Raw genomic sequence first — 25,776 nt, 5'->3', positions numbered from 1 at the left:
CGGCGGCGGCGACAGGGCGAGGAGCAGAGCGCGGTGCCAGGGGGGTGGGGGCACTGGTGCCCGTCTGGGGAGGGAGCAGGCAGAGGGGGTACGCTGCGATTACAAGCAGGAACCGGCGGCAGCTGTGAGTCCCCGGCCGGGGCGAGGGCGGGGGGAAGGGATCGGCGCCCGCGCGGGGCCCTGGGGGTCGCGGGGAGGCCGGGGAGGGGGCGGGAGGTTGGCAGGCAGTTTGCACAGGGTGGCGGGGAGGGGAAGAGCTCGGCGTCCTCCGCTCGCATTCTCCCGGCCCCTCCGCCGGCGCTCCTCAGGCCGCACCGCCTCCGGAGCCCCTTGCCCGGCCCCGGGAGGGCAGCCGGGGGCCCGGGGCTCGCCCAGCAGTGGGGGAGGGGGCCGCGCGGTCTCAGCGCCGGAGAGGGGAGGGGCGACAATTTCTGTCAGCCGAGCTGAAGGGGTTTAAAGGGCGGCTCTTAAAGGGGCCGCAGGAGGGGCCCGGGCCGGCAGAGGCACCCCCTCCCCAGCCGCCTTCCATCGCGCTCCGCCGGGCCGCTGGGGTGTCGGGAGAAGAATGCGGAGGAAGGCGGCATTGGTGGGGCGGCCCGGGCGACAGAGCCCGCAAGTGGAGGTGGGCCAGAGGTGGCGGGCCGGGGTCTAGGGGGTGTGGTGAGCGCCGGAGAGCAGAGTAGGGGGAGGGGATGGCGTGGGCAGGAGAGGGTTAAAGGTGGGGCCAGCCCTACAAACACGCGCACACACTTCTTACTCAGACCCAGTCACACGCGTTTCCCTGGTACTTAGATGAGGTTACGGGGGGTTGTTGGGGCCTGGGCCTGAGCCCTTGCACCCTAAGCTCCTGCAGCGCAGCTCGGGGAGGTTGGAGACCCCACTGTCTGAAATCCCGCCTCACCGCCGAGCCCCCTTTCCCAGGCACACACACGCTCCAACGCGCGCACACACCTCGGACATTCCCTTAGTGCCTCACGTGACACACGGCCCGAACGTGCCCACCCTTCCCACACGCTCACGCACGCGTGCTCACACGCGCGCGCGCACACACACAGCTTCCCGGCCGCTTCCTAACTCCGTACCCCACTCTTCGCCCCGCAAAAGCACTCATTGACGGTGACACACCTACACTCATTCACAGACACACACTCCCCCCACATGCCAGCCACCACACATTCATAAACAGGGCCCGGAGAAGTACACACGCACCCCCTCGCTGCCTACTCCTTTCGGGAGCCCTGAGTCATTCCTGTCCCCTCTCAGGGCGCCCTATTTCCCTATGTGCCGGCACTCTGGGACTGGCTGGGGACTTTATTGACATCCCTCATCACTTGAGTCCCCTTGCCCAGTTTGCTGCCGTTGACACTCGGCCAAGGACTTCCTGCAGGTCCCAGGTCAGGGGCCCTGAGCGCCTGGACGGTTGCCACGGGCCCGGTGCAGGAGGGGGAGGCACTTCCTTTTCCTGAACTCTGGGATCCTGCAGGAGGAAGCGGGGAAGTTGGGCGGGGGCTCGCCAGAGGCTGACTGGGCCTTCCTTAGGGAGGAGCTGGGGTGCCACAGGCCTGGGATGAGCTGCTTGGTGAGGTACTTGGGGAAGTGAGGTCTGGGGTGGAAAAGGGTCTGAGGATGTGTCATGCTGGGAAGGCCCTCTCATCTACAGGTCTCCCTGGGTTCTGCAAGGATCCTGCTGCTGGCCTGGCTTTCTTGTCCCTATTTGTCAACTGTCACTGCTCCCCCACTCGCAAGTCTTCATGTGATTCCTGCCCTCTTCCCCCCACCCTACCCACCAAGACAGTGGCAGCAGAGAGGATGGGGCTTAGCCATCTGGGAAGGGGCTGTGGCAGTCCCCCACTTAACTCTGGGCAGAAATCTTCCAGGCGGCTTTTCAGCTATCCACAGGATGCTTCTGGCCAGCATGAGTGATCTGAGGACAAGTGCCAGGTGTTCCTCTCCACATTGTTCCTATTCTCCCAGGAGGCCCAGTGTGGGCTGTGGCCCTTACCATGGAGTCCATGTTTGAGGAGGACATCAGTATCCTGACCCAGGAGGCCCTAGGGCCCAGCGAGGTGTGGCTGGATGGTCCTGGAGACCCCTCGTTGGGTGGAGACATGTGCTCTGCCTCCCACTTTGCCCTCATCACAGCCTACGGGGACATCAAGGAGCGGCTAGGGGGCCTGGAGAGGGAGAATGCCACCCTCCGACGCCGCCTCAAAGTCTATGAGGTCAAGGTCAGCATCTGGAGACAGGAAGGTAGTAGTATGGGTTGTGGGGGGATGGTAGCAGGAACTGGGTGTCCAGTAGAGATTCCAGGTATCCAGAAGAGAGGTTGAGGGGCAGTCTTCTCTGAGGGATGTGACCCAGCAGCAATCATGAAGGATCTGCTCTGGAGTGGTGGATCCTACCGGAGAACGGGAGGGGAAATTGGACACTCTGAGGCAGATTGTGGGGTTGGGGGCATGAAGAGGCCCAGGCATGGGCAGGAAGCCAAGATCAGCCCTCCTGAGAACCTGCCTTTCTGCAGTACCCGCTGATCAGTGACTTTGGAGAGGAGCACGGCTTCTCTCTGTATGAAATCAAGGATGGCTCCCTGCTGGAGGTGGAGAAGGTCAGTCTGCAGCAACGGCTCAACCAGTTCCAGCATGAGGTGAGTCCTTGATCCCCATCTAGCCCAGCTCCCTGAGCTTCCTATTGCTGGTACCCACTGCAGTGCTGTCACCCCACTCCAGCCTCTGGCCTTCTGTTTCTTTGATCAGAGATGTCTATAGTTCTACCTAAACCAGCTACAGCTCCTCCTGCCCCTTCATAGAGTGCTGGGAGTCTGGGTGGTAGGCATGGGGTGGGAAGTGTGGGGAGCTCATTTGAGGATAGGCATGACTCTGATATGCCCTCTGGGCCTTTCCAGTTGCAGAAGAATAAGGAGCAGGAAGAACAGCTCGGGGAGATGATTCAGGCTTACGAGAAACTCTGTGTGGAGAAGAGCGACTTGGAGACAGAGTTGGGGGAGATGGTGAGGCCCAGGGAGCAGGGGTGGTGGAGGGTGTTGCCAGGCATTGTGGGTGTGTGGTTCTGCTGTGAGCATTCTGACCCTGTGATTGTGTGACCCCATTTCATACTCCTCTTGTATCTGAGTGCCCACTTGGTTTTGCAAGTGAGGTTCTGTGTGTCATCCAGCTTATGAGTGACTGTATTTGGTCATGCAGTGACCCTATGGGACACTGTGTGTGAATGTTTGACTCTCATGCTGGGTCTACCCTGTGCCTGTAGCACTGTGCCTGGGAGGTGATGTGAGTGATCACAAAGGAGACCAGAAGTGTCTGACAGCTGGGATGGGTCTTGGTGTGTGTATGAATCAGTCAACATGTGACTGTGCACGTGACCAGGTGTCAGAATCAAGAAACTTGGTCTCTGCGAATTCTTAGCTATGACCGCAGTAAAGTCACTTAACTTCCATCTCTCTGAAAAATGGGGCAAATAATAACCTTTCTGAGCTGTAATGAGGGTAACTGGGTGTTTGTGTAAAAATGTTTTGTTTTGGTGCTGGGGATGTATTTTAGTGGTAGAGTACTTACTTAGCTTGTGTGAGACCCTGGGTTCTATCCCTAGTGCTGAAAAAAAAAAAAAAAAAGAAAGAAAATAACAATTTTGCTTTAGTAAGCATAAATGCTCATATGGCTTATTGTGTGCCAGGCCCTGTTCCTATATCTGAACACATATTTACCTATTTTAGCTTTCAAAACCATCTTAAGAGGTAGGCCATGGTACTGCTGTTTGATTTATACATGAGGTAGATGAAACCCAGAAGTAGTTAAGCTGCACATACAAACAGCCTACACCTTACAGGGTGGCAGTGACTGGACACAAGGCTGAGTGTTGTTTGTTTTTGTTTTTTCAAGTTTTGTGGGTATTTTGTTACTGGGGATTGAACCCAGGGGTACTTTATCATGGAACTATATCTCCAGCCCTTTTTATTTTTTTAAATTTTGAGACAGGATCTCGCTAAGTTGCTGAGGCTGGCCTCAAATTTGTGATCCTCTTGCCTCAGCCTCCCAAGTTGCTGAGATTACAGGTGTGCACCACCAGGCCTGGGAGGCTTAATGTTCTTATGAGAATTCCTGTGTGTCAATGACAGAGATATTCGCTCTGACCTTGCCAGGGGCAGTAGCCAGAAACATCTGCATTGCAGTTGCTGGAAGAAGAGGCCTTACACCCATGGCCATTTGGAGCAAGAGTATGGGATGTGTGATCTGGTGGCCTCTGCTCCAGTTTGGGGAATGATGATTATACAGACATGGTGTTGTCGTGGGTGTGGGGAGTCCTTGTCAGGGCTGTGCAGACCCTCAACCCTCTTCCTCTGTCTGCAGCGGGCCCTGGTAGAAACCCACCTGCGGCAGATCTGTGGTTTGGAACAGCAGCTCCGGCAGCAACAAGGCCTCCGGGATGCAGCCTTCCCTAGCCTGAGCCCTCCACCTGCCTCTGCCCCACCCTGTGCTGATCTGGACCTGCACTACCTGGCATTGAGAGGGGGATCTGCCTTGGGTCAGGGTGAGATCTCAGTGACCCCTGACTTCCCAATCCCCAAGTCCTCAAGCCAAACCCACATTTGGACACCACTGGACACCAGTAGCTTACCTAAAACCCTGTTATAATACCTTAATTTTCTCCCACAATCATCCTATCTTCCCTTTTCAACTGTTTTTTCACTGCAAACACTGTTTCCCTAATTTCTCCCACTGACATTCCCACTTGGCCATTTTTGATAGGTGCCTGGCTACCAGTTGCAATTCTTGGGTTCGCCAGCAGAGGGTGCCCCCACCCAGCGTTCCTTGCCTGTCTGAGATTGTGATTAGGAGAGGCCCAGGGAGAATATCCTAGCTGCTCAGTCTGGTCTGGGATGTCTTCCAGAGGTCATCTCATTCCCCCCCTGGCCTCCAGCCAGGTTAGAAACAGCAGTCAGCCCCTCTCTCCACACTCCCTTTGTAGTAGTCTGTCTCATCCTTGGGTACCTGTCCTGGCTTTTCTCGGTAGTCCCCACCTGTTTCATTTTGTGTGGATCTGGATATCAGTCGAGGCAGCTAAGTCCAACCTGACTTTGTCCTGTCCCCTGACAGCATGCTGGCCTGGCTCCACACCGAGTGTGAGTGAGCTGGAACGTCGGCAGCTGGAAGAGGCCTTGGAGGCTGCCCAGGGAGAAGCTCGGGGGGCTCAGCTCCGGGAGGAGCAGCTCCAGGCGGAATGTGAGCGGCTGCAGGGGGAGTTGAAGCAGCTACAAGAGACCCGGGCCCAGGTAAAGGCAGAGGGCACAGAGCAACCTTAGACGTCCAGGAGTGCAGACAGAATGGCCGAGAAGGGGTCCAGGAAAGGGTAAGGCTAGGCTCTGACCTCTTGATCTTCCCCCTTAGGATCTGGCCACCAACCAGTCAGAGCGGGACATGGCGTGGGTGAAGAGAGTTGGGGACGATCAGTAAGTCACATCTGTAACCCTTGCCCTCTTAACCTGGGGAGGTATATCCCAGGTACCCCTTAGGTTTGCTTTCCATCCCTCTGCATTATTTGAATGACCTTTCTTTTAGCCCAGGCCTCAGGGGTATGGTGTCTCGGTCACTTGTCTCTCTGTGTCCATACCTGGAAGGAGGTGGGTTCTGGAATATTCAGGTTCTAGGATGTTCCTTTTGCCTTCTTCTGGGACCAAGTCCATTTCTTCTTGAGGTATCAGGGACTGAGAGATGTTTACTCAATGACTTTGTTGCTACGTTCTTTGTGCTCTGGTGAGTTTAGGGGCCTCTTTGGGGCCCCATTTTTCTATAGCAGGAACAAGGCCCGAGTACTCTTCCCTCCCTATTGAGGAGGAAGGAGATGGCCTCATTCTAGATTTGCTGTGCCGTTTCTACGTGTCTTGGAAGGGAGCAACCCTTGGCTTAGAGGTGGGGTCTTCCTTGGGTTCACACAGCAGTCGTCAGGGGAACTAGAAGGTACCTTGGAATCCTGTCAGGACAGAAGGGCAGCAGGAAGTAGTGTGGGAGCTGTGTTGGTGAGGACCTAACAGCGGGACACAAGGCCACCCAGCAGCGGTGGCGCCTGATGCTTTTCACATCTGCAGCCGAACTCCTCCTCTCCTACTTTCTGAGAAATAGAGCTCAAACCTCCTTCCGCTCAAGTCCTCTGAGATGAGGCCAATGGCACATACTCCTTATGTGCATTGAAGGAAAAGACTGAGGCCCAGAAAGGGGCAGGAACTAACCCTCTGTCACACAGCCTACACAGCTCCAGGTCTCCAGGGGTCATCCCTCCCAGCAGTCATCCTCCTGGTCTTCCTCACAGTTTCTGGACAGCTGGGGATACCCCTCATCTCCGTCTCCACCCTGGGGTGAGGGCCTGGGTGGAGCTGTGATATCTGAGAGGGTGAGAACCCAGTGTGTGGGACTGCTGGGTGGTACCCCTCAGTTAGGCTACTGAGGGAGTGTGAGGGCCCCTGTGGAGGGTCTGCCCTAGCTGTGGCTAGGGCTCTGGGCCCATCTTGCCCATGTGTCCAGACCTGGACATACACATCCCAAATATTCTAGAATCCCAGCTTACCCCAGAAGTCATATGGCAGGCCCCCTTACACGTCATTGAGTCTGATCCCTTCTAATAAGACCAGCAATGAAGGCTCTGGAACTCTGAGGCTTTTTGGCAGAGCCAAGTGTGACCATTCAGGCTTTGAGTCCCAGGCCTTTCCGGGCTGCAGAGTGGCTTTGGCTTCCCCTCTCTGGACCCCAAGTTTCTCTCCTGGCTTGGAGCCAGTCATTAATGAGAGTGAAAGGGTGGTGAGGTTGATGGGTGGGAAAGGGCAGAGAAGGGGTGGGGGTCCCTAGGGTATGTGCTGAGTGGAGAGAACTCATCCCATAATGTGCTTTGGAGGCTGTGCCATCCTCTCCTCCTGTGGTTCCCACAGAGCCATAGCCCTCCTTGATCGCTGCGTCCACAGCAGCCTGGCTCTGCCTGCCCAGCATGCCTGCCTTTCAGGCCGGGTTTCTCTGGACAGCCCCAACTTGGCAGAGGCTGATTCTCAGAGGAAGTCCTCACTCCCCCAGTAGTTTTAGTTTCTTATAAACTCAGCTCCTTTTGGTAATTGGCACTTCCCGAGGGCTACCTCCTGCCCTCCCACCTGAGAAAGCCTTGGTCACCTGCTGTGGGCTGCCTTTCCCACCAACCCCCTCTTCCTTCTGCTTCCCCTGACCCTGCAGACTAATGAGAATTTACAGGTGGGATTTTCCAGGAGTGTTATGCTGAGGCTGGATTATCTGAGTTGGGGTGTAAAAGCTGAGGGAGGGAGACATGGTTCCTGAGTCTATCTTATTCTTTTGGGATTCTCTTGAATCCTGAAAGGTGTCTCCGTATCGGCTTGAACACCAGGGCAGCTAGGTTGACTCTGGGAATCCTCATCACTAAACACCTCTCTTAGCCTGGCAGGGTGGCACACACCTGGAATCCCAGCAACTCAGGGAGCCTAGAGGATTGCAAGTTCAAAGCCAGCCTCGGCAATTTAGCAAGGCCTTGTCTCAAAATAAAAATAAAAAAGAGTGTAGCTCAGTAGTAGAGCGCCCCTGGGTTAAATCTCCAGTACCACAAACCATTAAATAAACAGTTCCCTTGTACTTATCTTCTGTGAATCCCCTTCCTGGTGCTGTCCATGCTGGGGAGCAGGCCTGGGATACAGCTCAGCCTTAAGGTTCCTGGTCCCTTCCTTCCTAGCTCCTGGTCCACAAACTGTGGCCCTCAATGTCCCCCTGTAAACAGGTGCCCAGACCTGAACAGGCTGCCACCCTCCAGGTCTGACCTTGGGGCAAGATTTCCTTTGGTCCCCTTGGTTCTTGGTGGCCAGAGGCCAGCAGGACAAATTGCCCCAGATGCCAAGAGTCTCTCAGGGGCCAGCAGCAGTGATAAGGGAGGAGGTGGAAGCAGAGCCCACCAGCTTCTTAGGATGCTCAGAGAGCTAAAGACCCTAGGAGGGTCCCAGCCAAGGTGGCAGGTGCAGAACCCATGGCCCACTCCCCTCTAGTTCCTGAGTGGGACTTTTTGAGGGTGTTATTAATGCTGAGGGGGAGGGGGAGTCATGGGATTGCCTGAGGGGGATGAGACTCCAGGGGCCCTCTGAGGGGTGTGAGGGCCCAGTGAGGGAGGGGGCTTATTAGGGAGGGACCCCAGTTAGAAAATGGGACTCAGTATGGGTGGTGAGGGGAAACTATAAACTATAGGTCTTTCTTTTTCCCAACGTGGGGGGCTCAGTGTTGTAGCCTGGGCCCTTTTCCGTCCACCCCTCCTACCCCCCTCTCTCCGCCCACAAGCCTCTGCGTGGGCTGCGGTTAGTGGTGGGGGAGAAGTGTGAACTCAAGAGAGAGGATGGAAACTCTGCACGGAGGTCAAGGGCAGTGTGGGGTGGGTCAGGACGGAAGTTGGAGACCCCTATGTACCCTGAGCTTAGCCTCCTGCCCCAGAACCAGCGGGCCCAGGGCCTCCCCTTTCATGCTTCTCACCCTCCCTACTTCCTTTCTTTCAAATCTCCGTCAGCCTGGGTACCCGTGTGGTGCGGTGTTAACCCTTGAGGAATTAACCCTTGAGCACTTGCAGCCTCCAGGCTCCCTGAGAGCTGGGAAGGGCTCTGAAGGACTGGTGGGCTTCAACCCCCAGCTTGCCAACCAGGCCTGCCAGAGGAGTTCTTGCTTGCTGTCTCCCTGATGGGAAACTGCACATCCTCTCCTCTCCTTAAACCAAGTTTTCAGCTAGTGTCTCAAAAAAAAAAAAGTCTGAAAACAGGTTTGTCCCTTTCCCTGCCTGTCCACAAGGACTCCTCATTCTTCGTCTGAGCAGGATGCTAGGTGAGGTGCTAGGTGAGGCTGGGCATTCAAGATCTCGTTTCATTCTCATAAACAACATGAGTTGCAGAGAAGTTCAGGAACCCGAGAACTGCAGTGCAGATGCCAAGCAGGTCCAAGCAGGTGGGGGCAGTGGGACCTCGTGGTTTTCCTCGTCAGGTTATTCTGTAGGAGGCCTTTATGGGGGGGGGGCACCATGTGATTTGTTGACCAAATAGGATCACTTTTGAAAGTGAAAGGGGGCGCTATTAATAATTATGCTGGGGTAACTAGCGTGAACGGGACAGTCCTGGGCCATTGGGGACCCTGGTTCCTGCCCTGCAGTGAGCTGCTCTGTTCCTCTTCACTTGGGGAAGCTTCTAGGCACATTAGATATCTAGCTGTGCTGGAAACCTGGCAGGGGTTGCCATGAAGTACTCTGGGGACCACAAGTCATAGCTGGTCGAGGAGAGTAAAGGACTCAAGGCGCCCGGAAAGGAAGTGGTGGCGCACTGGCTTGTTGCAGAGCGACTTCCTCCTCCCCCAGCCCGCAACCTCAAGTCCGCTCCTCGGCCCGGTGCTTGTGGTCCCCTCCCAGAGGGTCGGGCGGTCGGGCGGGAAGACTGATGCTGGGTGTGCCTGTGGGTGGTGGAAAGTTTGGCCCCTGAATTCCCCCTATAGGGTGAGGTGGCTGGGGCAGTGGTGGGCAGCTCTGGGCAGGGATGGAAGGGCTGGGAATTCTGGCTTGCTGTTTTTTCAATTCTGAATCAGATGATGATTCTGATCATGGGACAAGCTGTAGTCCTGACCCCATTCCTAACCCTAATGCTGAACCCATCCCTGACTCTTACCCTATCCTAGCCCTGACTTCATATCTACCCACAGTGAACCATCAGTGAGCTCATAACCCTCTGCTTAGTCTGACCCCAACCCAGCTTCCTTTAGAACCTCAAGCCTCTCTTTGGGTCTAATCGCGTCACCCAATACTAGCTTGAATTCTGACCCTGCTGCATCCTCACCTCCTCACCAGCTCCAGTGTAGCAGCCAGCATGGAGAGGCCAAGGGTCTCAACAGCTGGTTTGAGGCAGAAAGAGGCCTAAAGGAGGATGCTTAGATCTCTAATCTTCCTGATCTTAGTTGCTTTATCAGTAACAGCAATGCTTATTGTGAGATACCTGAGTTACTTGTGAAAAGAATGAATGAAAGGATAGGTCAATGAAGAGTGGAATGATTTGCAGCCAAGGGTGCCAGCTCTGCCATTTGCACTCTGGCTCCTCTGAAGGTGCCAGCCTAGTGGGCTGAGGTGCCAAGAGCAAGTGTTTGAATCCCTGCTGTGTGCCACCGCTGCTATGTGACCTTGAGCCAGCTCTTAACCGCTCTCATCTTCCACTTCTATGCATGTCTAGCATCTTCTCCCCTTCCCAGGCAGTTCTCAAGGCTCCCAGGTCACTTCCAAGTTCCCCAGCCTCTTCTTGCTCTTCTGTTGCCTTCTTGCTTTTTCGCTCTCATCTTTGCTGATTCTTTGGGAGGTGTACGTATAGTGGTCAGTAATCTGGACTTTGGAGTCCAGGAGGCCAGAACTTCCATCCCAATAGCTCCACTGCTTCGAAGATTTAAGGACTTTGGTTGGTCAAGTGTGTCACACTTTTCTCATCTGAAAAATGGAGGTGATAACAGTAGCAACGTTGTAGGGTTGTTGTGAAGACAAATGATTTTTGTAGCACAGTGCCTGGCCCATGATCAGCACCTGTACAAATCATCTGTTTTCTTTTTTCTCCTTGGGTCCCTCTCAGGTTCTGACAGACTCAGAACTTTTCCTAATTTAAGCAATCAAGAAGCACCGTATTGCAGCCATCTGCTGCCCTTCGCCTGACCCACTCTTCCCAAAGGCATGGTGATGGAAAAAGTGTTCAGGTGTGGGTCAGGAAATGGATGTGCATTTAGTTGCACGTGTGCAGCTCTTGGGTCGTGTTGTGAAGTTGAGATTTTTTCCACTGAATTGGCAGTGTTTTCAGTGACTCATGCAGGTCGTTAGAGTATTCAGCAGCCTGGGCATGTGCATCTTGAGGAGGGAGAGATGCCCAGTGAAAAGGGAGGTCCCACAGGGCCATGAGGCATCAGGAGGAGGTCGGGACCCTCACCCTGCCCAGGGTCTCAGGATCTTTGTGAGGGTGGCTTGGACCTCTTGGAGGAGAGAACCAGTCTGCCCTAGGTCCCTAGTGTTCACTCGGAGAGAGGGGCTGAGCGTTCTGAGTTAGAGGCTGCTGCTTTGGATTTCCAAGTTTTTTTTTTTTTTTTTTTGCTCGGGAGAGGAGGGTACCAGGACCCAGGCGGTGGAAACTTGGGTTGCTCCTGAGAGACGGGGCCTGGGAACTGAGTGTGGCAGGTGAGATCTCCAAGGTGGGGTGTGAAGTCAACGACCTGTATCTGTCACCTGAGATACAGCAGGGAAGGTGGATGGGGAGAGCAACTGTGGCAGCCTGGATGGAGAATGACACTATCAGTGCCTTGCCCAACGAGTCCCACCTCCCCAGAACAGATAGCATAGTCCTGCCTTTCTGCAGCCCCAGTCTGATAAGAGACACATATATCCTGCTTTCAGATTCCCTTGGTCTGAAAGGAGGAGACTTCCTTTGGGGAGTCCCCAGTTTGATGTGGGGCATACATGGACCTACAGTCATGGGAGAGATGCCATTTCTTCCCACAGACCTGTGAGATGAGGTGGGGGAACACAGGACACATTTAGGGGGCCCAGATGTGGTGGGATCGCAGGCCACAGGATTTGGGTGAGGGTTTCTAGGACTTCTTATCCCTCTGAAGATGGGTGGGGAGAAATCATCTTCCCTAAGAAGTGGATTCATCCCTTAGACTCCCTGCTGGTGTGCAGGACTCCAGCTTTGGCCCAAATTGGTTGTTAAGGGGCTGTTTCCCCACCCACCCACCCTCCAGCCCTGTCCCAGAATTAGTAGAGTGCCAGCCAGCAGGTCAGTGGAGGAGTGCATTCACTATCTGCCCTCTCCACTTGGGCTTTTCCTGCCTTCTGAAGCCCTAAACTCACAATTTGCCCTCATTCCCTTTGGAATTTGACACAAGCACAGGAACACATGGAATCTTTCCTTGCACTCCTAAGACTGGCCTCACTTCTGCCCTCACCCCATCCCATCCCCATAGCCATGGGATGGGGACAGCCTTTTGGGCTGGAGAACTTTGGCTGCTCCCTGATCTCTGTCCTGGAGCAAGAGGTCCTTTCTTACCGAGGAGGAGAGTCACATGGAGTGATATCTACTACTGCCCTCCAGCTCAGACTTCCAAAGTTTTAGAAGTCTGTTCTGGAGTTGGGGAGGTGGGGAGAGTCAAATAAACCCAAATTGCTGCTTTTAGGGAGATCCCAATCTCTGTCCAAGTTCGGAACCGAAAGGAAGGCAGGACCGAAGGCCATGGCAGAGCCTTCTGTGAGGTCAGGGGGCTCCCTGTGGGTGAGCAGGCCACAGTGGATGAGGTGGAGGAGCGGTACTGGAATGAAAATCTTTCATGGTTCTGGGTTAGAGTGACATAGAAAGCAAAGGAAAGGACATGGTGAGATGTCCCTTAATAAACCTAGAATCCGTTACAGCTCTGTTTCTCCTCTGGAGGTCTGAGCAGGAAGAGAGGGAAGAAGGAAAAGAAATGGACAGAGAGGCTCCGTTCATTATCAACTTAGTGAATATTTCCTGGGTACCAGGCCCTGGGCAAGGTGCTGATATTATAAATACAATGATATAATCCTTGCCCTTGAGGAACTCCCAGTAACATTCTAGAATGAGGTAGCCTTTGAGAGGTGCTCAATTTGGGTGCCCCCTGCAGGCCTGCAGTGCAGTAGGAGGAGGTCCTGGGAGGTGCAAGGCAGAAAAGAGCCAAAGGCAGCTTTGAGGTCCAGGCAAGGATCTAGAATGGGGCCAACTTGGAGTCATATTTATCAGTTGGCACCTATGCCAGCCAGGAGGCTCTGTCTTCTCTTAGAAATGGGCTCATGATAGGCTGTACAGCAGTAGTTCCCAGCCTTTTCAAAGGTGAGGATGCTTTTTATAGACCCCTCCCCCCAGCACATGGCTCGTGTTATACTTTTAGTATGTGCTATGAAAAAACTCAGTGACAAAAGCTACTATAAATTCAGGGCAGCTGTTTGATGAATCTGTGTTTTATTTGTCATCACAGCTTTTGCAGAGAATAGGAAAACATTCACACATACCTGCGTGAGCTATGATCTAGCCACAGACAATGCTTGGAGCACATAGGGAATAGGGGACCCCTGGCAATCTCTCTGCTCCCCATCCCAGCCCCTAGGCTGGGAACCACTGCCTTCTGCCTGGGGAATGGGTCTCTGGAAGTAGATGGAGGCTCCCTGGTAGAAGTGGCATTTGAGGTGAACCTTAAAGGCAGAGAGAATTCCTGCAGTTGGGATAAGAGGGTCCTGGAGTGGGGACCCAGTGCAGTGACAGAACCAGTTTTTCCTTCATAGTTGGAACTGTAGAGCCCTGTCCCCATTCCTCTGTCCCACTCCCTGCCCTCTGACCTCAGGGTGAATTTGGCGCTGGCCTACACCGAGCTGACGGAGGAGCTGGGCCGGCTTCGTGAGTTGAGTTCCCTGCAGGGGAGGATCCTGAGAACCTTATTGCAGGAGCAGTCCCGGAGTGGCGGTGAGATGGGGCAGGATGACAGGGCAGGTTACGGGAACTGGGCGGGCAGGTGGGGATGGGGGTGGTGGCTATGGCAACCAACCTTAGTCCTGTGTACCACCTTGGACTTCCTTGCCTGGAGGAGAATGGGTGGGCTTTGGACCCCGCAAGCCTCTAGCTGGCCAGTTCTGATGGCTTTCCTGCATACCTTCGTTCCTCAACCCGCCCTACTTTCTTTTCCAGGCCAGAGGCACTCTCCGCTGTCGCAGCGCCATTCCCCGGCCCCCCAGTGCCCCTCGCCCTCCCCGCCTGCCCGAGCGGCGCCACCGTGCCAGTCCCCTGTCCCGCAGCGCCGCTCTCCAGTGCCCCCGTGCCCCTCGCCCCAGCAGCGCCTCTCGCCGGCGTCACCCTCCTGCCCATCTCCGGTCCCGCAGCGCCGCTCGCCGGTGCCGCCGCCGTGCCAGTCGCCCAGCCCGCAGCGCCGCTCGCCGGTGCCGCCCAGCTGCCCGGCCCCACAGCCTCGGCCGCCCCCGCCGCCGCCGCCGGGGGAGAGGACGCTGGCCGAGCGCGCCTACGCCAAGCCGTCCAGCCACCATGTGAAGGCTGGCTTCCAGGGTCGCCGCAGCTACTCCGAGTTGGCGGAGGGGGCGGCCTACGCGGGCGCCTCCCCGGCCTGGCTGCAGGCCGAGGCGGCCACGCTCCCCAAGCCCCGCGCCTACGGCGGCGAGCTCTATGGCCCCGGCAGACCGCTGAGCCCGCGGCGCGCCTTCGAGGGCATCCGGTTACGCTTTGAGAAGCAGCCCTCGGAGGAGGAGGAGTGGGCCATGCCCGCCAGCCCGCCCAGCCCTGAGGCAGGCACCATCCGCTGCGCCTCCTTTTGTGCCGGCTTCCCCATCCCGGAGTCGCCAGCCGCCGCAGCCTATGCCCACGCAGAGCACGCGCAGTCCTGGCCATCCATCAACGTGAGTGGGGCACACACCTGCGGCCCACACCTTGAGATGCAGGGCCAAGAGTCCCGTCCTGTCCTGGGGACCCTGCCCTTCGGGAGTCAACACGAGAAATATTCACACCTGATAAGCAGAGGCCTGTTCCCTGGACCCCAGACTTAGTACAAGTCCCTTTACCTCCCTCTGCATAGCTTTTTGTTGGGGGAAATTGGGGCCTGCACCATTGAGACTTGTCTATTTTATTGCCGCAGTGAAGGGTATGGCCCTCAATCCCAGCTTTGATTTCAATTTCACTATTTAATAGCTGTGGGAACTGTATAACTTTTCTCCTCTGATCCTCAATTTCCTCATCTGCCAAATGGGCAGTTAATATCTAATTACCTTAGAGAGTTTGGGAGGCAGTGAGCCTAAGGTAGTCTGCATTGTGCCTGACTCAAGCAACCTCTCTTATTTTGGTACCTGTGGAGGGGGATACTGAAGGCTGTGGGTCAGGGGCCATCACAGGGACAGGACTTCCCTCCCTCAGGCCTCAGAGCCCCTGCTGTTTTCTGTCTGCCCTAGAAGACAGCTAGCTGCACCTCAGGGATTCATCATTTTACTGAAATAATGAGTTTCCTGAATGTCAGAGCTACCTTTGCCACCTAGAAGGACCAAAATATATTCCAAAGCCAGTCAGAAAATTATCTTGGGGTTGAACATTGATTGGGATTATCCATTGCTTTGAGTTATCCAGAAGCTGTGTCTTAGTCACCCCAGGCACCTGTCTGGGTGTTGACATTCCTCATTACTACAGATGCCCTGGCAAGCTGAGCAATGACTGTCCTATACACACCTCCTGGGGAACCTATGTCCTGGGATAGGGGAGGAGATGCTGAACTGGTTGGGGGTGTTGCTGGAGAAAAGGTGCCCAGACCCCTGCAGAATGCCGTAGCCCTCCCTGCCTTAGATCCTGGGAAAGGGCAGACTGGGATTTGGGGACCATGGGTGGGGACTGGGGTCCATAAGTGACTCCCTTTTCTCCCCACAGCTGCTGATGGAGACAGTGGGCTCCGACATCCGCAGTTGCCCCCTCTGCCAGCTGGGTTTCCCTGTCGGATACCCGGATGATGCCCTCATCAAACACATTGACTCCCACCTGGAGAACAGCAAGATCTAGGGCGCCTCCTCCCAACTGGCTGTTTCTCTGTCCTCTCCTGTCACTCCTGAACACTCAACTCACTTTGAATGCTGCATGAATCTCGTGGGGCGGGGGGTGGGGCCTGCCCCTTACGATCCCCAGATACCTCCACTAGCTACCGAGTCAATGTGTGTGCCGTCTTCCCTGGTCCAGGCACCACTCAGCTCTGGCTCTTCCCAGGAGGTCAGCAGGGGCTCCCTCCATCTTCCCAGTTTCTGCTGGGGAGATGGGATCTGGGCTGGGATGGGCAGGGGTGTACCTTCCGGCCTTTTCTGCCTTTCTGTTCTTAAACAGAGTTGGATCCAAGAAGGTGTCTAGTAGCTGGGCCTAGGCAAGGGGGAAGGTGTTGGATGACTCCAGGAGCTGCCTGAGCTCCTCCCCCACACCCATCTTTCCTAGGCACTGTACTACGCCCCTGTAGGGTCCCAGAGCCTGCTCTGACACTGATGCCAGTTCCTCCATCCCATGACCATCTTGAGGCTCCTGTTGTTGGGGGAAAGAGGCATCTTGTTTCTTGTCATTCCCAGCAGGCCAGCCCTGTCTTCCCCCTCTGCCCACCCTGGGGAACAGGGAGGTGGGAGAGGAGAGGGAGGCCCCTGAACTGCTGGAAGAAGCCAGCCCAAAGAGGGTACCCTGAGACTGAGGGTCTTGTGTCATCACCTTCAGGCTAAGGGACCGTTTGCCAGCTCCCGGGCCCATGCCCTCCTTCTGGAGCCCTGACACTCAGGCCCAGATCGTAAGGGCAGATGCTCCTCTTCACCTTTTCCCTCACTGGAGCCCCGACACCATAGATGCCCTGGGGCCCAGGTGTGACTCAGCCTCTGTTTGGTGGGTGTCATCAGTGCCTGCTTCCCAGGCCAGAACCCGAGAATGGGCCCAGGGTGCTGTGGAGATCAACTTCAAAGAGCTAACCCCCTTCCCACACCCCACCGACCCACATTCCCTCTGTGAAATCTACCTCAGAGTCATACCCTCAGAAGGATGGGTAAGCAGGAGGCCAGGGGCCCCAGAGCTGAGGTGGGGAGCCTCTTGCAGAGGGAGCCTGCTGCCCACAATGAATCCACCCCTCCACTGCAGGCCTCCCCAGGCCTCAGCCCTGGGCAGGTGCAGCGGATGCTATCGTCAGCGCATGTACCGTTCTGATCCAAATCTTCCAGGTCCCCCACCTCCTCACACTCCTCCCCTCCTTAGTGCAGGGGAGTGAAGGGGTGTGCTGGGCCGGGAAGGGGCCAAGGACTCCAGAGACACATGTCATTGTACCCTGAGTGTTCCCCAGAGAGGGGACATGGGGAAGGGGGCCTGGAGTGTGGAGGGGGGCCCTGTGCTCTCTGAACAAGTTGAAAGTTCGAATAAAACTTAACCTGTTACATCTGCCCCGGGGCTGTGCCTCCTCTATGCTGGGGCAGGGCCACAGTGCCTAATAGCAGGAGGTCTTGGAAACTGTCTCAGGGAACCACAGCCATGAGAGGGTGGGCACTGGCAAGTAGGGGACAGGACATGGGACACCCACATTGAGAGCGATTCTGGAGCTGCTGACATGCAGGTGGTCACAAGTGGCTTCAGGAGTTCATTTAGAACATAGATAAGCCTCCAGCCAGCCCCAGGCAAGGGGCTCATGAACTTTTCCTCCCAGAGGATCTGGCCAGTAGAGAGCCTCTAAAGCCCCGAGGGCATCTGGGATGTAGGGAAGTGGTAGAGCACTTGCCTCCAACGCAGGAGGCCCTGAGTGCCATCCCAGCACCACAGAAATAATAATCTGACTGTTTCTTCATCAAATAAATACTGCATTCCAGGAGCCAACACGGGGCCTCACAGAAGAGCATTAGTGTTCCACGTCCTCACAGGTTAAAGACGGGAGGGGCCAGACTCCAGCCTCCCTGCTGCCTCAGAAGTCCCACACCTGGGAGGTCAGAACTGGGTCATGAGCTCATGACTTCTGCCCCAACTGGGGTTATGCCCTCTGCAAAAAAGGGCCTAAAGTACTTATTCTCAGCCCTGGCTGCCTTTCATTTCCTTTTTGGCCAAAGGTTCACTTAAAAAGGGACTGAGGGAAGGCCTGTGGAGGAGAGGGCTGGGAATGCAGCTCAGTGGTACGGTACTTGCCAGCATGTACAAGCCCCGGGTCCCATCCCCAGCAACATGTGCACACACAAACACACACGCGCAGGCAGGGGGCATTGGCTGCTCATTGGCAGCCTGAGACTTCTCTCTAGACTCAGGGCAGATATCCCTCTCCATTCCATCCCAAGGTCCCGAGTGGCCTCCCTAACCTCTGTTGTAATAAACAACTATTGTCTGGAGCCAAGGCCTCAGTGCTAGGAAAGGTGGGGCCAGCTGACCCTGTGCGACTGGCTCATAGCCCTAGGAAAGAAGGCTCCGGAGCTTCTATTGCATGGTTGCTCAGTGCCCTCCACAGTCCCCACATCTCGCCCACCTGTCATGGAGGAAGGCAGCACGCAGGTTTCTGGATCTGGATCTGACAGATCTCTGGAAATGCTAGAGTGGTATGAAAGGATAAGAGGTGGTCTAGGGACATACAGACAAAGGGAGATCCTGGTTCTTGAGAATGGCCAGGGAATGAGCTAGAACAGTGGCAAGAGGTGACCCAGGTAACCTCAGCACAGTGCTTGAGTGTGCCTGAAGGTGGGAGGGAACCCAGGTATCCCACAGCCTGGACAATTGATCTGTCACGAGGGTGAGGGGAGCGTGGGGACATAGGGTACAGATTCTGTCAGCTTGTCTCCTTAATTTCTAGAGACCTGGGAAAGGGCTCAGGTGCAGGGCAGAAAGCTGCTGGGGGCTGGGGCGGAAGGAGGGGAAGGGAGAAAGAGCCAGCATTTCCCCAGTCAGGTCCTCTAGCTGCAGCTCGCATCTAATGCCCCCAAAAGGAGAGGACTTCGGGGGAGGGAGAGCTGGGGAGGGGCTGGAGCAGGGAAGACACTCACCTTTCTCCCTCTTCTCTCGCACAGGACTGCCATCAGATAGGACACTTGCTGCTCTTGCTACTCATTGCTCTCAGGCTGGGAAGAGGGCACGAGGGATTGAGAAAACACGGGGGCAAAGGGTTGATCATCTCTGGGCTTCTGGACAGGGGAGGGGGGCAATTTTTCCTTTAACCAGGTGGAGGAAAGACCTCTGTCAAGTCTGGAAAAGGCACACCTGGGGAACCCACTCATTCCCCGCAGCATAGACCCCAAGCCCGATGTGACAGGGCTAAGGGAGATGACTTCACAGAGACCAAGCCATCCTCGGGCGTGAGTCCACATGCCAAATTAAAAGCCAGCCTTCCAAATCCTCTCCATCCTGACCTTTCTCCCCCCCAGGGTTTCTCGGCAGAACTACCAGGCCCCAGGACCCCTGCCCCCATCCTTGGCCCCATGCAAGCTGGGTCAGGTAAACAGCCAAGGAGGGCAGCACCTGTCAGAAGCTGGTGGTGTGTGCATGCGTACCACTGAATATGTGGAGGAGAAGCAGATCGCCAACAAAGGGAGGGGTGTGTGGGTGAGCCCTGTTAATGAGAAACACCTTACCTAGTGATTAGGGCTGATGAAGAAAAGAGGGTGTGGGCATTACTCAGTGACATCTTTATAAGGTAGGGGGAGCAGGACAGCTTCCCTAGTCCTATATCTTGCTCAGCAAGGACACGAACTGAGCAGATTTGGCAACCACAAATTTGGAAGAATTGAGGTCAGACCCAAGGATGAACTATCAAGGGCAAGAGGGGTCGTTGCTGGGAGGAATGGGAAAAGGCATCTAGGGCAGAGGCCAGATAGTGAGGGGAGAAGTGTGAAACCTTCTAGCACCCTGCCTCTCTTCCTGCCCTTCCTCCACTTTCTCTACCGTGAGAGAAATTCTCAGCACCCCGGGAAGCTCCCCCTGGTTGCCTAAGTGCCTCTTGAGATCTGACCCCCATCTGCAGAGGCTGTGAGCCGTGCATTCAGCAGATTGGAGCCCATACCCTGCCTATCAGCAGCCTGGGAGAGAAGGCTCGGGTATGAAGTCCCTGCTGGTCTGTGGCACTGGCATCAGATGCCATGTGACTATGTTCATGGCCCAGGGAGACCTGGCAGGGCTGAGGGCAGGAAGGGACTGGGTTATAACTCAGCCCCCACCTACAGCTTCAGCAATCCTCCATGCCACTTGAGCAGAGGGCAGGGTCCCCAGGCGCATCGCACAGATGTTCCAGTTGGCTGTGTGAATGTGGGCATGAGGGAGGGGGAGGGGCCGGGGGACAGGATGGGTGTCGGCCAGCACCTCCAACACCTCCTAATTTGCATTACCACTGACACCCTTCTTGACCAAGAAAATGGAGCCAGAAATAACAAGGGGGGAGGTGGTTCCCTTGGGGGGGGTTGACTTTGAGGCACTCTTTCCCTGCCTCCAACACTCCCACGGTACCAGGGGCAGGAGGTCACCCCACAGCTGGCTTGGTCAGGGGAAGTGCACCCACTGTTGCTCATCCACCCTCACATCAGGCAGACACCTCGTCCCAGCTTCTCACTGCCCTTGGCCCCAAACACCCCAGCGCTGCCCTTTTTCGTAAGCCCGCTTACCCCTGCCCCGATCTGAGGGCTCTCTCCTAGGGCCCCACTTGCAACTGTGATGACCAGTGCTGCCCAGCTGGGGACTCATCTCTGCCAATGTCCTATAGTCTGTATCCTGCCTTCCCCATCAGACTGGCCATTTCCCAAGGCCAGGGGCCAAACCTCCCTGGCCAGTCTGGGAGAAGCATTAAGGGACCATTCTCTGTGGGAAATAGCCCAGATAATAGCAGGACAACTTGTGGTTAGATTCTAGAAATCTCTAGAAATGGCATGAGGTAAATCAAAGTCTAGTGTGAGACCCTATCCCTGGGGATGCGTAGTGGGGGCTGAGAGGCCTGTTAGAGGCCTTTAGTCCTCCTGCTCTTGGAGGAGCTCTCCAGATGCAGGGCCTCCCCCTCATGAGACCTTTGAGAAAAGGGTCAGGATTGTTAGTTAGATGGCCTTTCTTGTCATTTACTTATTGTGGTGCCAGGGATGGGACCCAGGGCCTCCTATGTGCTAGGTAATCGCTCTACCATAGAGATGCACCCCCAGCCCCACTTCAACATTTTTGCCCCTGCGACTACTGAATAGACCCTCATGACCATATCTGATGCTCAATTTATGTGCACTGAGTTGACTTCTGCCCCAAAGAGGGTAAGGAATATTATTACAGCCACAGCTGGGGGACAAGAGACGGCAGGAGGGTGGCTGTGGTGAGGAAGCGCTCTCTTTGGCAGAGGGGTCCTGGGACCTGGGAGGGTGAGGGGTGAGGGTGGAGGCAGAACCTGGCAGGGAAACCAGGTCGCGAGAGACAGTGGGGAGAGTTGTGAACGCACTGTGGGAAGGAGTGAACGATGAGCTGAGAACTTCCCCCACTCTCCCTCAAGAGATGCTATTTTGGGGGAGAGAATATATGCAGTGCAGGGCCAGGGTGCAGGGAGGACACCAGCTTCTACACGGGTCAGCCAGGCCACCCCCTGCCTTCACTCTCTCAGCCATCTTCAGTGGTCCTGGAACCTTCCAGCACCTCCCTCCCCATTGAGAACGTCTTCTTCCCTTGAGCATGAGAGTAGAAAGAATGAACCAGGAGATTTGGAGCTGGACTGTTAGCACCCTCTGGGGGGGTCCCCGCAGCTTCAGACCAAGGGAGAAGTCTTGGAATAAAAATGTGGAGGGATACTGTGGTGCAGGCACAGAACACGTGCTGAGCATGTCTGCTCCCCAGCTCCATACTTAGGCATTAAACTCAGGGCCTGAATGGGTCCAGGGTGAGGCCCTTCCAGGGCCACTGAGCTTGCCTGCAAAGGTCAGCTAAGGAGGCTGGATGGGGTTCACTATCAAGTGGAGCCCTTGCTTGGCACAAAGGGGAAATTCTTGCAGCCCTGCTCAGCCCTCTGGAGGCCCTGACTCATTTTGGGATGAAGGCTCCAATGCCCTGTGGGTTTCTGTGGTGGCCGGGTGCAGGGGGAGGACAGGACGTATAGATAGAGAGCATGCTGGGATAAGCAGAGACTTTTGTTTTCGTTTTTGGAGCTTGGCTGTGTCTCTGCTTGAGAATCCAGCTTTACCTGAAGATTGACTGGGGTCGGAAGAAGGTCCGACTCCCAGCTCATGAGCACAGCTGCAAGTAGAGGGAAACTTAGGTTAAAATTTAGGAAGAACTGCTGGGTGCAGTGGTGCATGCCTATAATCCCACTGTCCGGGAGGCTGAGGCAGGAGGATCGTGAGTTCAAAGCTAGCCTCAGCAACTTAGTGAGGCCTTAAGGAGTTCAATCTCTTTGCGTGAAGGAATTTTGTCTCTAAATATTAAAAATGGCTGTGGCTGTGGTTCCGTGACAGAGTGCTTGCCTCGCATGTGTGAGGTACTGGGTTCAATCCTCAGCACCACATAAAAATAAATAAACAAAATAAAGTTATTTAAAAGTGGGGGAGGTTTGGGATGTGGCTCAGTGGTTAAGTACCCTTGGGTTCAATCCCCAGTATCAAAAAAAAAAAAAGAACAACTTCTTCCTGTGAAGACAAGGGGCCGCATTTCCAAGGATGAATGGATATTCCACAGCAGTCCCCTTTCTGCTCTGAAGGCTCCAGGCAGGAAGGATGAAAGTGGGTTCAGGCATCAGAACGTTGATATCCCCAAGCCAGACCAGGAGGTGAGGGGTTGGAGGTAGGAGGCCACAGGTCGGGAAACCTCTCTCATCTCAGACCCTCTCTCGGTCCTGGATTTGTGCTTTTGCTCCTGCAGCCTGATGGGCAGGGAGGGAAGGAAGCAGCTCTGGTGAAGCAGACACGTGCTCCTTCCATGCCTAAAGTGAGAGGCCTGCAGGACCTTTTGGCAGGGAGACTGAGATTAGACCTAACTCAGAGCCCTCAAGGGAAAAATGGGGATGAGAATACAAATCTCCTGGGGCAGAGAAGCTGAGTGGGCCAGCCAGGGGCAGGGACCCTTGCTTGTCACCCTGCCCAGGCATCTCACTCAGGCCCATTGAATGAGCACACCCCTCCCCCTTCAGAGAACTCTTGGCCTTGTGGGTGTTGTAGGAGCTGGTCTTCCTCCCCCCACATGACAGGAGCATACTGGAGGGGGCGGGAGGGTCAGGTCAGGAGACGGAATGAGGGAGATGGCTCACTCATGAGTGAGGGGCAGGGAGAGGACAGTGTCCACTGTGCTGGCCTTTATGGTAGGTCAAGAGTGGTCACACAAGTCACATAGGAATCAGAGAGCCCTTGGCTGCCTTGAATCCCACTGCCTCCTGGACTAACGGAGGCTGTTCCTAGCGACAGAGGAGGGACCAAGGAGGGACTTGGCATGAGGGCTCAGCATTCCTTGAGTCCTCTGAGCTCAGAGATTTTTTTTTTTTTTTGTGTGTGTGTGTGTGTGTGGTCTCAGCACTGTCCTGGTTCCCCACACTGGGCACAGGTGGGTCTCCTTCCCACAGTCAGGCAGATGTGCTATTACCACACTGTTCTCCAGACTCACCTGGTCATACTGCCCCTGGGGTGCACCCTGGAGACACCCAATCACACACATATTTTACCCTTCCCACCCACCTGCCTCTCAGGACACCCACCTGCAGACGCACACTCCCCTGGTAAATGAGGATACACACCTCTCTCAAACCCAGGATCACAGTGCCACAGGCTGTGTGCCAAGTACCACAGGGACCCTGGGAATGGTGCACACCAATGCACACATGGAATTTCCACATGCACATACAGACACATGACCATACCCAGTGGTGTGCTGATATTTAGCAACTGGTTCTCCAGTTGACTGCTAAGATGGCACTGAGCACCAAGAGACGCACACTGACAGCTCTTTGGAGTGGGTCTGAGCCAATTCTAACACCTTCACCCCGCTTCAGTATCCCTTGTAGAAATCACATGGTGAGCCTCACACACCACCTCTGGAAGCCACCAGAGGGCTGCACCTGGGCAGCAGTGACTCATCAGGGCAGCTTTCCCCCAGTAGGTGCCTCCCTTCCCTAGCTTCACTCCTATCCCCTCTTATCTGGACACCACCTCTTGTCCCCTCTTCTCATTCCCTGTCACTTAGGGCTGTGAGGAGCTGTGGCTGGCACTTGAGCATGTCCCTTTCACTCTTGCTCCCTCCTTTCTTTTTCTGCTGTGGCCAAGGCGACCACCTGTAGGTAATTCAGGCAGGCTTGGCGGGGGTAGGATAAGGCAATTCTAGGTGCTGCCAAAATCTCACCCACTGTGCCTCAGTTTTCTGCCTCCTTGAGCTTCCCCATTCCTCCTTACTTTCTTCTCCCTGGTCACGAGGACAAGGGATCTGGTCCTTGGTGGAAATTGTGGCAAAAGGGAGGAGCCGCAGCTAGCAGGGCAGTGCAGCAGGTGGTGAGAGCCTGTGCCCAGGGCCAGCGCCTCTGTCCTGCACCACGGGAACCTCGAGTCCCTCCCTACTTTGAAAACACGAGAAGACTGGACTAGGTGGTTTTAATTTCCCTCTTGGCTCTGACATTTTGGCATTTTCTATTTCTGAGATGCTCTAAACTCTTACTCAGTGGGAAGCTTTCTTAGAGCTAATCTTGCTCTCTTTCCCTGTCGCTCATGTGGGAGGAAAGGAAAGAAAGAGAAAGAGAAAAATGAAATGACATAAAAGGATGGAAATGAAATGAAAGAAATGGAAATGTAAAAAGGCAGAGGTGGGAAGGGCAAAGGGCTCGCCCTGGATCAAGTGAGGTTGCCAGGGGTGCTTGGTTGTGGGGGAGCATTGCTAACGATTACAGCCCTGTCCTTTCTAGGTGAGTCTGTGAGGTGGGGACATTCTGGTCTTCCTGAGTCTCAGGCTGCACTGTGCAGTGCCTGGGCCTCGGCATGCAGTGCCCGCCTGGTTGGGGGCCAGGACCCAGGCCACACCTCTGCCAGGGCAGAGGATTTGCTGCTCCTTCTGAAAACTGAAACCACAAAATTGGCTTGTGGTTGGGTGGATATCAGTCACCGCTATTCAGCTTGGCTTCCTAGGATGACTAAGGGGATTGGAAACCACTCCCATTAGCCCCCAAAATTTTTAGAGGTGTCAGAGGTAAGGATGAAAAGTGGTTTTATTTGGAGACTTTTGCCAAGTAAGGCCTGAACTCCTGGAGGGCAGAGGGGCAGGGCCTGGGGGCTCAGGTTACCCAGGAGGGAGGTACATTATTCCTGGGCTTCCTCACCCAGTGACTTGGAGTTCAGTCAGGCTGGAGTGGCAGACACCAGGGTTCCCTTCAAAGTCTGCTTTCGGTCCTGCCTCTTCCAGCTGCAGGTTTTTCTTTTTTCTTTTTCTTTTTCCTGTTGTTGTTTTTAGTACTAGAGATTGAACACAGGGGCATTTTACCACATTTTACCAGTAGGCTACATCTCCAGCGCTTTTTATTTTTTATTTTTTTGTGGTTCTGGGGATTAAACCCAGGGCCTTGAGCCTGAGAGTGTGAGGCAAGCCCTCTACTGACTGAGCTATATCCCCAGCCATTTATTTAAAAAAAAAAAAAATTCTTAATTGTAGATGGACACCATACCTTTATTTTTGTTTATTTAGTTTTTTTTTTTTTAATGTGGTGCTGGGGATCAAACCCAGTGACTCACATATGTTAGGCAAATGCTCTACCACTGAGCCACAACCCCAGCCCCCTTTTCATTTTTTATTTCAAGATAGGGTCTTGCTAAGTTGCTTAGGGCCTAAGTTGCTGAGGCTAGCCTCAAACCTGCAATCCTCCTGCCTCAGCCTCCTGAGTTTGTTGGCATTACAGATATGCACCACTGTGCTTGGCCAGATCCTGTTCTAGAGGGAGCAGAGCCACTTGAGGGCAGAAATGGGCACAAAGGATTCCCTCTGTAGGGCCAGGCAGCGAAGCTGGGGCTTTAGCCTGGGACCAGAGCCCTAGGTTGGAATTCCCCCACTGGCTCCCAGCTGGCTGTGTGCCCTGGAGACAGTCCCCTCCCCTCTCTGAGCCAAGGTCTGCGGGTGGTCTTTCAGGCAGCAGTGGTGCAGACACTGGGAACTAGGTTGCACACACCCAGCCCCCAGCCTGGTTGGCATACTAATAGAGTTCCACAGTTCTGATTTCCTAGACCCTCTCAGAGTCTGGAGAGGATAACTCAGGTGAACCTGAGTTCAGGTGGAGGTGGGCCGAGAACAGATGC

General features: G+C 55.0%; 1 protein-coding gene across 2 annotated transcripts; it reads left to right on the top strand.

Annotated features, from left to right (window-relative positions):
• The first annotated feature begins 71 nt into the window (after nt 1–71).
• Tbkbp1 (TBK1 binding protein 1) lies at nt 72–16,935 on the top strand. Of its 2 annotated transcripts, none has more exons than XM_026387131.2 (10): nt 72–124; nt 1,975–2,228; nt 2,522–2,644; nt 2,903–3,007; nt 4,362–4,542; nt 5,109–5,284; nt 5,400–5,461; nt 13,389–13,507; nt 13,730–14,448; nt 15,461–16,935. In XM_026387131.2, exons 2-10 carry the CDS (start codon nt 2,004–2,006, stop codon nt 15,587–15,589), a joined length of 1,839 nt encoding a protein of 612 aa, XP_026242916.2. In that variant the 5' UTR covers nt 72–124; nt 1,975–2,003; the 3' UTR covers nt 15,590–16,935. The 2 variants fall into 2 exon arrangements, with proteins under 2 accessions (XP_026242916.2, XP_026242917.2); XM_026387132.2 differs by lacking the exon at nt 72–124 and adding an exon at nt 985–1,584.
• Nucleotides 16,936–25,776: the final 8,841 nt, after the last annotated feature.

This window comes from Urocitellus parryii, chromosome 7 (assembly GCF_045843805.1).
Source record: "Urocitellus parryii isolate mUroPar1 chromosome 7, mUroPar1.hap1, whole genome shotgun sequence".
Lineage (NCBI taxonomy): Eukaryota > Metazoa > Chordata > Mammalia > Rodentia > Sciuridae > Urocitellus > Urocitellus parryii.
Note: the sequence above shows the minus strand (reverse complement) of the source record. Positions and strands in the feature narration are given on the sequence as shown.

Excerpts from the sequence above, each read along its gene's own strand:
- Tbkbp1 (XM_026387131.2), top strand. The coding sequence starts at position 2,004 with ATGGAGTCCATGTTTGAGGAGGACATCAGTATCCTGACCCAGGAGGCC. Across the intron at positions 5,285-5,399 it reads TACAAGAGACCCGGGCCCAG|GATCTGGCCACCAACCAGTC; the intron begins GTAAAGGCAGAG and ends CTTCCCCCTTAG. Across the intron at positions 5,462-13,388 it reads AAGAGAGTTGGGGACGATCA|GGTGAATTTGGCGCTGGCCT; the intron begins GTAAGTCACATC and ends CTCTGACCTCAG.